Here is a 15,041-nt window from a genome sequence, read left to right on the forward strand (position 1 = left end):
ACTACCTCCATACATAATGAAAAGTTTTTTTGAATGATTTCATGATGCATTCAGCTGCCATTCTTTTATTTCATGTAGGATTGTTCAATTTCAAGTATTTTATGGCTGTTTCTTTAGTAGTAAATTATGTCACTTATGTCCTTGCATCTATGACTGCAAGTTATGCTCATAAAATGAATTAGAGAGGTTTTATGCTATTTTAGGAGCAAATTACTTTCGAGCAGTTGATGCAAAGTTAAATATCCGTGGTCATCTCATACCGATTACCTCTTTGACTCTTTTCAATGGGGCTCTCAGAATTAATGTTGCAACATATATAAATGGCACGTGTCTGCTAATGGCCTAAACAAATATTTATTTCATTAATACGAAATACATCTCAAACTGTACACATTACACATTTGGAGAAATGGCTACGCAATGCCATTATCATATTAAGCGTACGTGGTGGAGGATTCAGAGTTTTGGAACATTTGCACAATCAGGCGTAATTAAAACACACAGTAATATCGATTTTGCTTAAGAATGTGTTACAACATGGTCACTTTCTGTCACCATTTGTGACTACGATTGTATTGTATTGTATTGTATTATGTGAACTCTGAACTATCAAACGGGAAAGTACAGGCTGGAAAGGATAGAACTCTGCTCACCATAAAGATGACACACTGAGGTGCAGATGGTCACAACGAAAAGACTGTTAAAGATTAAGCTTTCGGCTAAGGCTTTCACCAGAAATAAAAAACACGCCCACATTCACACAAGCAAGCACACATTGCATACACTTAAGAGCACTTTCTCTGGCTGCTCAGGCAGATACATTAAGGATGGTTTATTGCATTCTCAGAAATATAATTCCAACAGGATTTGTGTGGCAACAAATTAACATTTTAATATTTCTTTACATAACAGGTGTAGGGAAAGAAACTGTAGATGTTAAGTGTCACATTTATTTACAAAATTACATACAATTTTAAAACTGATTTCAAAAAGAGTCAAGGCTAAACTTTTGTTAAATAAAAAGAGGACTACAGTCTAGTGACAAACATGTAAAGCTTAGTTTGATTTTATTATCACAAGGCATGACACAATAAATTAGAACACTTATTTTTTACAGAACTATTCACATACACATAGCACAGAACAATAAAATTCCTCCATAGAATACTGGCTGAAAGGCACAAACCAGTTCAAAGGTATCATAATGACGTGCAGACAAGTTGGGTTCTTCAGGCCTTGGCAAGCGTTTGTTAGTTCAGATTTGAATGAGGACATTGTCAATCACAATAAGGGAACATTTTTGCTTGTAGAAAAAAATCCTCCTGAAGGCAACTCTACCCTGATATATATAGCTCCTTAATTACAACAAATAAATGGACCAAAAGTTATTTGAATTATAAAGTCACAAGGGGAACCATTAATGTGTGTGTGCTGCATGCGATAAAATTATGTCCAAATGTGTCTTACACATAAATCAGAACAATTTTTTATACTTAACATTAATATCATAGATAAACAATTGAACAGTCATCATTAAATTATTTAGCAAACACTGTCACTATACAGGTTTCAGTTTTACCACCCTCGTTCCATCTACTCACTGATATCAAGAATCATTGTCAGTTATCACTAAAAATAACATCACATTCTGATTTCTAAAAGGCGTATCTGTGAGTATAGCTGCAGGACAGTTTTAGTCTTTTGGTAACTCATTCCCACTTTGTGAGAATATATACATGTAACTTTCCTGCACTGAATGTAGAACAAGCTGATTTTTAGCAAAGCTGGGCATCATGAAGTGATAGTTCAGAACATGGAACCAATAAGATTAAATAATGTATCATAATTTAGAGCATAGTCTGGGGATGACTCTTGAAGCGCACAGTTTTGTTCTGTTGCTCACTGGAATCACTTTCTTCTCCTGCATCAACAATATTCTCTAGTGACTGTTCAATGGAGGATGTGAAGCTGAAGTCTGACCCAGCAACATCATTTGTTCCCCCACTTGCTCTGAAATCAGAGGAAAAGAAATGATGCATTCTTCATCAGTAGTATGTTTTATTCATACTAGTACCCCCCACCATAGACCAGAAACATTATAGTGGTAAACTGTAAAATGTATAACATTACCTTCAATGAATCCTGCAGAGTGGACACTGTTACAAGGAAAAGTCATGGACATACATTTTATTTAAATGTAACAACAAAATGACTTCTTAGCAAATATTATTATTATAGTGCTGACAAATGCAGTATAATTTAGAACAAATTTTAAGAGTTCTCTTGTTAAGTTACTTTTCAGTGGAGAAGTAGTAGCTTCAAGACCAATAATTGCCCAAACTCAGCCAAACTCCACTACACTACTTACAAAACACACAACAGTATATGGCAGGCTGTTGAATGGCTGCATATTGATGTATCCGAATTCCTGTACTCATTTAAGCCTTTCAAGTCTTTGTAGCATTTTTATCATCTCACTGTTATATTCATGGTTTTCATTACTATTTTTCTTTTTAGGAGAGAAATATTGGTAATAATAAAGGAATTATAAGTATATAATCTATATGTTGTGAAGTAGTAGTCAAATATCAAGGTTTCCAAACATCTAAAGCAATGAGTGATCAGAAGTACATATACAAGACTGAAAATTGTACCAAGGTATCAGACGAAATCACCTTTGAGAGCTACTTGATGTGTGTATTCTGTACCTGGTACCTCTGAAGGAGGGTGGCTGAAAGCTTTTTGATACTATAGCTCTTTAGTTTCTCCAAGTGTATTTTACAACAAAATAAATTTAAAAAGATGCTGTGACTTACCAAACGAGAAAGTGCTGGTAGACATATAGTTTTTTAATATATTTTTCCCATGTGGTAATTTTTTTAATCTATTTTTCCCATGTGGTAGTTTCTTTCTATTATACTTACAACAAAATAACCTAGACTGCACTGCCAGTTATCAGTGTTAAAAGAGCACAATTTTTTTTGTGACTGGACACAAGGGTCACTAGGGAGTGTCGAGGGTGATACTGTAATTTGCAAGGCCAGAGTGTATTAAATACCCAGATAATGGAAGAAATCTTAAAATGGACAGTATACTTCATAGAGGTAGAGCGGAAAGGTAGTGTGGGGAGGGGGGGGGGGGGGATGAGAGCAGCGCACACACAACAGCAGAGAGTGGGCAAAGTCCACGTTGCCGAACTTTGTGGCTGTGGGCAACAGTTAGGCTCGTTTGCCTATGGTACATCTTATTATATGTTCAAATCTACAAGAGGAATAGTAAATATTAAAACCAATGTCGATCAATCGTCATGAGAGAAATATTAATTCACGTTTTGACCACATTGCATCCATTGCTCCGCAGAATTACTCCACGTGACACCAAGAGGCGAGAAGAGTTGATGTAGCTTTGTGAAGAAGTCAAGAACAATTTTTCTCAAAATGACAATTGTATAATGACCAGATCACTGAAACTGCTTGCAATAATTATCACTTATTGAGATTTGAACTGCATTATAAGTAAAAAATTATTACACAACAAAATTAACTTCACGCACGTACTGAAATCATTATATTTGCTTGACAACTGCTTCTACTGAACAGAATTTTTAAAAATGTGTGAGGTGTGTGTGGATGAGTGTGACTGTAATTACTGCCTGTAGAAAAGGCTAATGCGAAACATTATAGTAAAAATGGTCAGCAAGTAGTCATATTTTTCACTGTTAACTGATATTATGAGTGCAAACTGACTTGTTCAACATTACAGTGAGAGACCACATTGAACAAGCAAACAATTAATAATCATCTGTGAATAACTCCAGGGAATGCTGAACGATAACATCAAAAATGACAGATATCTCAATAAGTAACAGTTACTGTCATTTTAGGACCTAATCTAGTTTGTGCCTTGAAAATCACAGGGGTTTACAAGTGGAAATATCGGACTTATGACTAATTAATCTAGCTGAATTCTCGTGTGTTATTAGAGCACACAACATGGTGGGAGAGGCTTCTCCTTGGGCAATATGTTGAATATTATAGTCTGCATAATTCAAAGGACATGAAGTCCTAATCAAAAAGGCTAGGAAGTTCTCATTGTTGCATATGCAACTGATATGTTAACAAACACTAAGTCACGAGTCTTTAAAACCAAGAAATAATATTACTTTTTTCCAAAGTCTACATTGTAATACCATCGTCACTTCTATTTGAGTCTGTTTCCAAACAATCTGGTTGTGAATTTACGGTTATAGGTTCTAGGCTTACATCCATCATTGCTTACCTGTCAAATTATTCTTTCTGAAGCTTTTCAGCATACTGCACAGACTCTGCAAATGCTACAGGTGGGATGTTGTCTGTTATCTTGAATGTTTTTTTTTTTTTTTTTTTTTTTTCTTCCACATAGCCTAATCCTTTGCCAAAATTAATTCCATGGGGCTACACTAACAATGACATGTGGTAACCGCAAAACTGTGTGACCCTATCCATGTGCAAGGAAGCCAACTCTGTACATTCTTTCACATGATTCTTATAAATTAGTGAGCTGCAGGAGATTGGCACGAGTCTGGTTTATATGTCCTTAATATTGTTATTTTTAAGCCAGGGAAAGATTTCTGCTTTTCTGGTGTTTGTGCTTGGTGTTTACTCTGTAACTGGTGAATTATAACTGTCAATGACCACCTTTGAAACAAGGTATGACAAGAATTGTGAATCACGTCACGAAACTGCTAGCATTCATTTCTGAAAGGAAGTTACTGCTGTTTTTCTTAGACCTAAACACAAGTTTATTCTCTGAAACAAAACCAGAAGAAGAGTCAGCAGGCAGAATAATTATCCCAGAATCTATTCCGTTGACCCACGTTTCATCGAGGTAATGCACTGTTGAACTACCTCCTCCTCTTTTATCATTTATCTTTATATGGGATACAGTTCATGCTGCACCTGTATCACTTCTTTGAACTAAAAACTCTCATCTCAACATATCTGGAACCAACTTCTTTTAAAATTCTTTACATTGACGAAGCACTTACTGTTGAAGCCAATTTCCTCCTGCATAACTGTAAAACGTTTTTGTGATGTTGAACATTGATCTTTCACACGGAGCACTTTAAAACATCACTGTTAAAATCATCCATTTGTGTTACAGGTTCCTTGCGATTTTGATGCTTTCCAGGTGACACAAAACCAACTTTTTCTACAGTTCCTACAGCTCTGGCACTTTTGTTTACAATTCTCTTTGCAGTTCTCTTGCGAACACCACATGGTTCTGGAGTCCGTTCTTGTGTCTTCAAATGTCAGCAGCAGTAGACCTACTTTCAAACTGACATTTGAAAAAGTTATAAATGCAGCAAAATAATTCCCCTCACCTGCTTGTGAAGCACTTCACCTTTATTGCCATCACCTGACCTTTTTTTTTTTAATCGCTCTTAGACATTTACAGATACTTAATCACAGCTATACAGCTGCAAGAAAAAAAAATAAAAAATAAAAGTAAAACATAAAAAAACAGTTGAATGAATAATTTGGTTGTCGCGAAGTACTGCAACAGTGCAGCATACAGGAGCCAGATTCTCGCTTTCTAGCTGTAACTTGCTGTTAGCGGCTCGGAAAGAAAAGGATTATTATTGTCTGCCAGTGGCTAGTGAAGGGGGATGCACAGAATGGCTGAAAATTGGGCCGCCTTCCTACATGATGCGAACTTTAGGACATAGAAAAAGATTTTCATAAAAAATGTTGAGAATTGACTCACGAGATTGAGGGAGCCACAGTTGCCTCCATGCTGACACAAGTTGACAGCGCACAAATATCTGAATGCTGTGGTAATTCACACACTGGTGCACCTTGTGAAGGTACATCTGTATAAGGATGACAGTGGGGTGGGGGTGGGGTGGGGGGATGGGGAACACACCCGGAAGACATGCAGCTATGCAAGCACATTTGTTGTGATGTGAGAAACAGGCGACTCTGCTAGTGTGCGTTTTGACAGCTATAAAGGTGTGCTGGCCTTGCACAGCTGAGCTCAGAGAGGCCATATGAGCATTGCAGCATCGTCAATTGATGGCAGCACCTTGGAGTCTCAGTAATTGGCGAACACTCAGTATGAGAAATACCATGACTGCAGAAGAGGGGGGCAGGTAAATGCAGGCTCTGTCGCATTATCGAGAAAACCCAGGCACTCCAGTTGTTGGCGGTAAACATGGAGAGGGCAGCTGCCATGGATGAACTGAGTGACCAGCACTGATATTAAATAAGACAAAATTCAATAACAACTGAATCCAACAAATTACAGAAAAAACAGTAATGTAGTTATAAAGAGGAAAATAAGACGAGAGTGCAGGTGAAAACATGCCCTCAATTTAAAAAAGGTAGTTTTTAAATTACAAAATAGTAAAAAGTTTTGTAACTATAATTAACTCTGAAAATCAATATCACACCACCACCCCGTGCGATTTTCACAGACTAAGTGACTACAGATAGGATTCTGAATACTATCCGTAAATAACAGCATATTTTCAAGAAACATTATATATTTTAAATTACAGGCTGAAATACACTTTCCCTTCAGAAGAAGGTGAATTTTAATCTAAATATTTAATAAAATATTAAAAGTACTGGCAGCATTTTGATTATCTGGGGTAATGGGGGAGAGAAGATGCACAAATAATTGAAAAACATGGTTAATCGAGATATTTTCAAACATGTATTTGGAACGATGTCTACTGGATGGGTGGTAGCAGCACAGTTCACAGCCAATGTCTGAATGCTCAGGCGCAGCTCGATGTAGTCGTCTCCACTGCTGGTCTGACTTTTGTGTGAGCAACAGCCCTATTGGCTGGCAATCCGTGCTGCTGATCCCCATGTGCGTAACTTATGTGCTTTTTTAGATGCAGGAATAGTCCGTGCACGAATAACAGTGTATTTAGTTTAATGTATTTTTATTTACTACCATAAAGGAGGCTAAAATAGCATTTATAATCAGAAAATCCCTATTACTGAAAAAAAAATATTTAACTTGGGGAAAAAACCAAGAACAGCTATGGTAAGATGAGGAAATCTGCATGTGTGAGGAAATTCTGAAAAGTAATGCCTCCAAATTTTTTAACTGATAACTATTAAAGCTTTTCAAACAAAACCAATATTATTAACATTTTACATCTTTATTATTTGTGTCCACACATTTTCAGACCTCTTTTGCTAGAGGACTCCGAATTATAGTGTGTAACATGGTGACGTGTAACTTAACTATGTCGGAGCATGAAAGCTGTATTTGAGTTTTTAATTCGAAAAGTCCATCCACACATGGAGCACCCTGTTGTTCAGCATAGCAATGCCAGACTACACATGAGCAGTGCAACATCTGCAACAATAAGTTGTCTTTGTTTCACTGTCCTGTATCATCCTCCATACAGTCTGGACGTGGTCCCATCCAATTTCCATCTGTTCTAAAATTTAAAGAACACCTTAGAGGACTTCACTTTCATAGCAATGATGGGGTCCAAGCAGAGATGAGGTTGTCACTGTGTGAACTAAGTCAAAAATTCTACAATGATAGTATCAACAAACTGGTCCCGCGTTGTAAGAAATGTGCTAATCACAAGTGTGACTACACCAAGAAATAAATAGATGGACGTAAAGAATAAAGATGTAGTGTGTTATAACATTTGTTTTCTTTAAAAAGTTCTACAAATTTTCACATAAAAATTCGGAGGCATTACTATGCAGGACACCCTCCTAAATTAGTGTATAACTGGGAGACGAGGGCGAGTAGAAATCCTTGGGTAACAGAAGAAATATTGAACTTAATTGATGAAAGGAGAAAATATAAAAATGCAGTAAATGAAGCAGGCAAAAAGGAATACAAACGTCTCAAAAATAATATCGACAGGAAGTGCAAAATGGCTAAGCAGGCATGGCTAGAGGACAAATGTAAGGATGTAGAGGGGCTTATCTCACTAGGGGTAAGACAGATACTGCCTACAGGAAAATTAAAAAACCTTTGGAGAAAAGAGAACCAGTTGTATGAATATCAATAGCTCAGATGGAAACCCAGTTCTAACCAAAGAAGGGAAAGCAGAAAGATGGAAGGAGTATATAGAGGGTCTATACAAGGGCTATGTACTTGAGGACAATATTATAGAAATGGAACAGAATGTAGATGAAGATGAAATGGGAGCTATGATACTGCGTGAAGAGTTCAACAGAGCACTGAAAGACCTGAGCCGAAACAAGGCCCCGGGAGTAGACAACATTCCATTAGAACTACTGACGGCCTTGGGAGAGCCAGTCCTGACAAAACTCTACCATACTCTACCATCTGGTGAGGAGGATGTATGAGACAGGCGAAGTACCCCCAGACTTCAAGAAGAATATAATAATTCCAATCCCAAAGAAAGCAGGTGTTGACAGATGTGAAAATTACCAAACTATCTGTTTAATAAGTCACAGCTGCAAAATACTAACGCGAATTCTTTACAGACAAATGGAAAAACCGGTAGAAGCCGACATCGGGGAAGATCAGTTTGGATTCCGTAGAAATACTGGAACACGTGAGGCAATACTGACCTTACGACTTATCTTAGAAGAAAGAGTAAGGAAAGGCAAACCTACGTTTCTAGCATTTGTAGACTTAGAGAAAGCTTTTGACAATGTTGACTGGAATACTCTCTTCCAAATTCTAAAGGTGGCAGGGGTAAAATACAGGGAGCGAAAGGCTATTTACAATTTGTACAGAAACCAGATGGCAGTTATAAGAGTTGAGGGACATGAAAGGGAAGCAGTGGTTGGGAAAGGAGTGAGACAGGGTTGTAGCCTCTCCCCAATGTTATTCAATCTGCATATTGAGCAAGCAGTAAAGGAAACAAGAGAAAAATTCAGAGTAGGTATTAAAATCCATGGAGAAGTAATAAGAACTTTGAGGTTCGCCGATGACATTGTAATTCTGTCAGAGACAGCAAAGAATTTGGAAGAGCAGTTGAACGGAATGGACAGTGTCTTGAAAGGAGGATATAAGATGAACACCAACAAAAGCAAAACGAGGATAATGGAATGTAGTCAAATTAAGTCGGGCAATGCTGAGGGAATTAGATTAGGAAATGAGACACTTAAAGTAGTAAATGAGGTTTGCTATTTGGGGAGCAAAATAACTGATGATGGTCGAAGTATAGAGGATATAAAATGTAGACTGGCAATGGCAAGGAAAGCGTTTCTGCAGAAGAGAAATTTGTTAACATCGAGTATAGATTTAAGTGTCAGGAAGTTGTTTCTGAAAGTATGTGTGTGGAGTGTGGCCATGTATGGAAGTGAAACATGGACGATAAATAGTTTGGACAGGAAGAGAATAGAAGCTTTCGAAATGTGGTGCTACAGAAGAATGCTGAAGATTAGATGGGTAGATCACATAACTAATGAAGAGGTATTGAACAGGATTGGGAAGAAGAGCAGTTTGTGGCACAACTTGACGAGAAGAAGAGACCGGTTGGTAGGACACGTTCTGAGGCATTGAGGGATCACAAATTTAGCATTGGAGGGCAGTGTGGAGGGTAAAAATCGTAGAGGGAGACCAAGAGATGAATACACTAAGCAGATTCAGAAGGATGTACGTTGCAGTAGGTACTGGGAGATGAAGAAACTTGCACAGGATAGGGTAGCATGGAGAGCTGCATCAAACCAGTCTCAGGACTGAAGACCACAACAACAACTGGGAGAGGCTATCTGGAGCTTATTTCCATGAAGGGAGGATCAATGGTGATGCCAAAGGGATACCACCTTCTGACAGACAGTAACACAGAGATCATTGGAGGGAATAGAGGAACTAGTGGGCTGAGGTACGAGGACTGCAGCCTTGGCAGTTGCATCAGCAGCCTTGTTTCCTGGCAGACCGACATAACTAGGAAGCCTCAAACATCACAAGAGTGAGTATGTGACAGTTTTCCTGGACCCATCACACCAAGGGACGGGCAGTGTACAGCGAACATAGACTTTGAAGGGTGCTGAGAGAGAGTGAGCAGAGGACACAACTGAAAAGTCTGTGTCGCTGGATGTGCTCTGTGACCTGATACAGGGCGAATAACTCGACTGTAAATACTGAGCAGGGTGCCAGAAGCCAATATCAAAAGACATGGGTGCCAATGACACCAGAAACCACGGTAAGTCCCAGAGCCATGAGTGTACACAAAGATACTATCGCAAAGTTCCATGTGAAGGTCATGAAACTGAAGGTGTTAGAGCAAGGCTGGAGTAGTGTCTTAGGAAGCGAATGAAGGCCAAGGATAACATGGGCTGCTACACGAAACCAAGGTGGTGAAGGGTTCACACCCCACAGGAAATGTCGCAGGTAGTGTGAAGTTAAGCTGCCAAAGCAAGTGCCGAAAGGAGACTCCAGGAGGTAACAGAGAAGAGGGACGCACTCCATACTGGCAATCAAAGGAATCGTCAAAAAAGAAGGCATAGGATGGGTGGTCATGCATAGCAGACAAATGGCATGCATACCTGCTGAGGAGAAAGTCACGGCAGTAGGACAGTGGTCGTTCAGCAGCTTCAACAGACTGACTCTCAACCAGGCTAGTGTAAAAGGCACCAGTGGTCAAACGGATGCCACAAAGGTGGATAGTGTTGAGACGGTGTAAGAGGGACGGATAAGCGGACACACAAACACAGCAACCATAGTTGAGTTTTCAATGGACAAGGGACGGGTACAAATGGAGGAGGGTGGATTGATTTGCACCCCAGGAAGCACCATTGAGGACACGTAGGACATTGAGGGACAGTGTACAGCAGCTACCAGGTAAGAAACAAAGGAGGACAAAGTGTATTTCCTATCAAGCATGAGCCCCAGGAACCTTATAGTTTAACCACTGGAAGAGCAACAGGCCAAAGATGTACAGATGATGAGAGAAACCAATTGTGCCACCAGGTAACCACACAGACTGTTTTGTCAGTCGAAAAATGAAAGCCACTGTCGATGCTCCAGAACTAAAGACGATCAGGACATTGCTGAAGACGCCACTCAGTGAGACAGGTCGGTGAAGAAGTGCAATAGATGGCGAAATCGTCAACAAAAATGTAGCCAGAGATTCCAGGTGGGAGACAGGGCATCATAGGATTAATGGCGATAACAAAGAGGACGACGACCAGGACGGCATCCTGAGGCACTCCGGTTTCCTGGATAAAGGTGTCTGACAAAGCAAAACTCACATGCACCTTCAAAACTTGGTCTTTTAAAAATTCCTGAAGAAAACAGGGCAGGCTGGTATGGAAGCCCCATGCAAAAAGAGTACGGAAGATACCAGCTCACCAGAAAGTGTCATAGGCCTTCTCCAAATTAAAAAACACAGCCACAATCTGGGATTTCTGCAGAAAACCATTCATGACATGTGTGGACAAAGTAACAAGCTGGTCAACTGCAGAAGTATGTGCTTGAAATCCACACTGTGCAGTCGTTAGTAAATTACGAGACTCGAACCACCATACTAGCTGGGCATGAATCACATGTTCCATCACCTTGCAAACACAGATGGTGAGAGAGATGAGGCAGTACCTAGAAGGTAGGTTTGTGTCCTTACTAGGCTTAGTTATGGGTATGATGGTGGCTCCACGGCAATGTCCAGGAAATGTGCCCTCTGCCCAGATGCAGTTGAACTTATTAAGCAGAAAGTGCTTGCTCGCAAGAGTAAGGTACTGCAACATTTGAATGTGGACAGTGTCCAGCCCTGGGGTGGAGGATCGGGATGAACTGAGAGCATGATGTAGCTCTCTCATAGTAAAGGTGGCATTGTAGCACTCACGATTCGGAGAAGAGAAGAGTATTGCCTGAGCCTCCTCCACTCGTTTCCGATGAAGGAAACCAGGGTGATAGTGGGAGCAGCTCGAAATGTCCGCAAAATGACAGCCCAAGGTGTTGGAGATAGCAATAGAGTCCACAATGACATCATCTGCTGCTGTCTGGCTGGAAATTGCGGAATGGATCTTTGTCCCAGAGAGCCGTTGGAAGTTGGCCCACACGACTGAGGAAGGGTTGGAACTGTTAAAAAAACTAGTGAATGAAATCCAGCTAGCTTTCTTGCAATCCTGAAGAATGCAACGATACTTTGCTTGCCTCTGTTTATAACGAATGTAGTTTGCCATTGTAGGATGGTGGTTAAAAATGTGGAGAGCATGTTTCTGCGTGTGAATTGTGTTGCGGCATGCCTCAGTCCCCCAAGGGACTGGACACGGCGTGGTAAAGAGGAAGTACGAGGAATTGAACGTTCTGCAGCAGTAAGGATAACGTTTGTGAGATATTCCACCTGGTCATCACAACTGGGGAAACCTTGTTCTTTGAAGGTCACCAAGGAGGAGTAAAGTGGCCAGTCAGCCTTAGTAGCCATTTCGGTGTGCACGCAGGTGGGGTAAGTGTCAGCAAATGGATAGCACACGGGAAATGGTCATCTGAGTAGGTGTCAGAAAAAAATGGATCACTAAAGACAGTGGGCAAGCTGCGCAGTGCAGAAGGTTAGGTCCAAATGGGAATAGGTGTGCAAGGAATCGGAAAGGAAAGTGGGTGCTCCATTTAAGGCAGAAGAGATTAAGTTGATTAAGGCGGCCAGCGAAGAGGGCACCTCTGACAGGTCCTGGGATAACCCCAAAGGGGATGATGCACATTGAAGTCACCAAGTAGCAGAAACAGAGGAGGTAGGTGCCCAATAAGGTGAAGTAATTCTGTCCTGTTGACATTGAATGATGGAGGGACATAAATGGTACAGAGGGAAAAAGTCAGTTGAGGAAGGAAAAGGTGGACTGCAACAGCTTGAAGATGGGAAGTGAGGGAGACGAGTTGAGTATGAACGCCATCCCATATGAGCAGAATGGCATGCGGAAGCTCAAAGAGGTCTTGAGGACATAATTTTATTTCCTGTACGCAGAGTATAAGGGGATGCTGTGAGGCTAAAAGCAACTGTAAAACCTCTTTAGGGACCGAAGGCCATGAACATTCCGTTGGAGGACAGTCATGATGAGGAAGAAATGAAAGGGGTGTCACCTCAGCAGCTGCCGAGTGACAGCCTGTGAAGACCAGCTGCTACAGGGCATAGAAGCACGAGGACCCTGCGCCATGAGGTCCACAGCAGCATTGGCTTGGTTGTGCTGTATGTCTGGAGTCCAACGCAGAAAAACGGTTGGTGATGCGCAGCGACGACACGGAGGCTGGCCGGGCTAAGGCATCACGTGGCAACACTGTCAAAGAGAATCTTTGAGTTAGCGAAGGAAAAGACCTTTGGTGGACTTCTTCAAGCCTTTCCGGCTACAGGAAGACCAGTGTGTTGGTTGGCTTGAGGGACGTAGGGAGTCTTTACGGGAGTACTCCTTCTGTCCTTTCCGGCCTGTCGATTGTGAAGCTGGTGGCTTCGCCCTAGACGGAAGAGTTTGATTGCTTGTTGCACAGCTGGATGGGGGGATGGTGACGTTACCATGACACTGGGCAATTTCTCAACCTCAGAGCTGAATTTGAGGTCTCACGTCTGTGTGGCCATATCAGCGCACACTCTGCTGCAGAGTGAAAATCTCATTCTGGAATTTGTATACTACTTTTGTGTTAGATTCTGCCAATGTCCTCCTTCATTCTCTAAGCAATTTTCTACATTCACAATTGCCTCTACTACTATACAGGTTTACACACCGCATTCTATTTCTTTAGCTCCGAAAAGGGGAGCAGCATTTGGTTACGATTATCCAATCAACTCATTTTTTTGCTATCATTTTCAGACTGCAAACTATTTTGGGAAGACAGAGCAGAATACATTGATTTCTAGTAGGTCATTTCAGTGCATTTCATGTAATACTACATACCTGTCTTGTGAAGTAGTAGTAGTAGTAGTAGTAGTAGTAACGGTGCATTTCATGTAACACTACGTACCTGTCTTGTGAAGTAGTAGTAGTAAGACTGGAAGAACTGCCGAGCAAATCTGTTTGAAAGGTGAGAGCAGCTTCCAAATGAATGAGTTCCACTCCACTGCTGGATATGCTAGCTAAACAAACTGCATCAAGCCTGTTTGTCTGTCCTGAAAACACAAAGGAATATCCTCTAAAATCAATACAGCTAATAACATTCAGTGAGTAAAATTAAATGATTCAAGGGAGAAACTCACCCAGGAACCGTGGATTGCTGAAGTAAATAAACCTCTGCTCTGGATAATTTATTATTGTCGAATCATCAGGATCATCTTTGGAGCGTCTGAAAGACGCATGTGATAATCTCATAACTTCAACACAACCAAAGTGGAAAATAAATAAATATGGCTTGCAGAAACCTGTCAACAGAGAATTTAATCCATTTATTTATTCTCCATAGACAAGGAAAAATTTATTTTGGATTGTGGGCATATGTTTACATTCACAACTTTGTGGAAACAATAACAGAAATTCAGCACATCAATTACTTTGAAACAATGTGGTGCATGAAGATAATTACTCCTCTGAGAAGAATTCTCTAATACTCAAAAAGCACTTACTAGTAACAAACCCCTTCAGTGTCACTTCGATGCAGCTTAATTACAAAAATTTTAAGTATGGTACATGTTTTTATATAATTTGATCCCCTTGTAATAGGTGTGGTTTTTGACTGCTTTTGTGCTATGCCTTGTCACAATATTTCCTAGTGTTTTTTGAATGATTTCATGATGCCTTCATATGCCAGTCTCTTTCATGCACGACTGCTCAATGTCGGCATTAGGCCATTTTCAAGTATTTAAAATGGAAGCATTATACATTAGTGACACGGTGATTTTGACATAGGAACAAGTCATATACACAGATATACTAGGCAGATTATAACTTACTTTATGGATGATTCTTTCATAGTATATTATGCCATGTATGTCCTTGCATATAATTGTCATGAAATAAATTAGAAAGGTGTTTTGCTATTTTAGGAGCATGTTACTTAGAACAGTTGTCCCTTCCCTAGTGTTACAAATACACCATATGATCTAAAGTATCCAGACACCTGGCTGAAAATGACTTGCAAGTTTGTGGCACCTCCATCGGTAATGCTGGAATTCAATATGGTGTTGG

At 40.2% G+C, this 15,041-nt stretch overlaps 1 protein-coding gene across 1 annotated transcript in view; it reads right to left on the reverse strand.

The window, feature by feature from the left end:
• Positions 1–983: 983 nt before the first annotated feature.
• LOC124711300 (citron rho-interacting kinase) overlaps positions 984–15,041 on the reverse strand; it is a 217,559-nt gene continuing 203,501 nt past the window's right edge. The window contains exons 32-34 of the mRNA XM_047241304.1: positions 14,117–14,278; positions 13,885–14,029; positions 984–2,010 (exon numbers count right to left, since the gene is read on the reverse strand). Coding sequence (XP_047097260.1) covers positions 1,848–2,010; positions 13,885–14,029; positions 14,117–14,278 — 470 coding nt within the window. The 3' untranslated portion in view covers positions 984–1,847. The remainder of the gene's footprint in view (positions 2,011–13,884; positions 14,030–14,116; positions 14,279–15,041) is intronic.

This window comes from Schistocerca piceifrons, chromosome 8 (assembly GCF_021461385.2).
Source record: "Schistocerca piceifrons isolate TAMUIC-IGC-003096 chromosome 8, iqSchPice1.1, whole genome shotgun sequence".
Lineage (NCBI taxonomy): Eukaryota > Metazoa > Arthropoda > Insecta > Orthoptera > Acrididae > Schistocerca > Schistocerca piceifrons.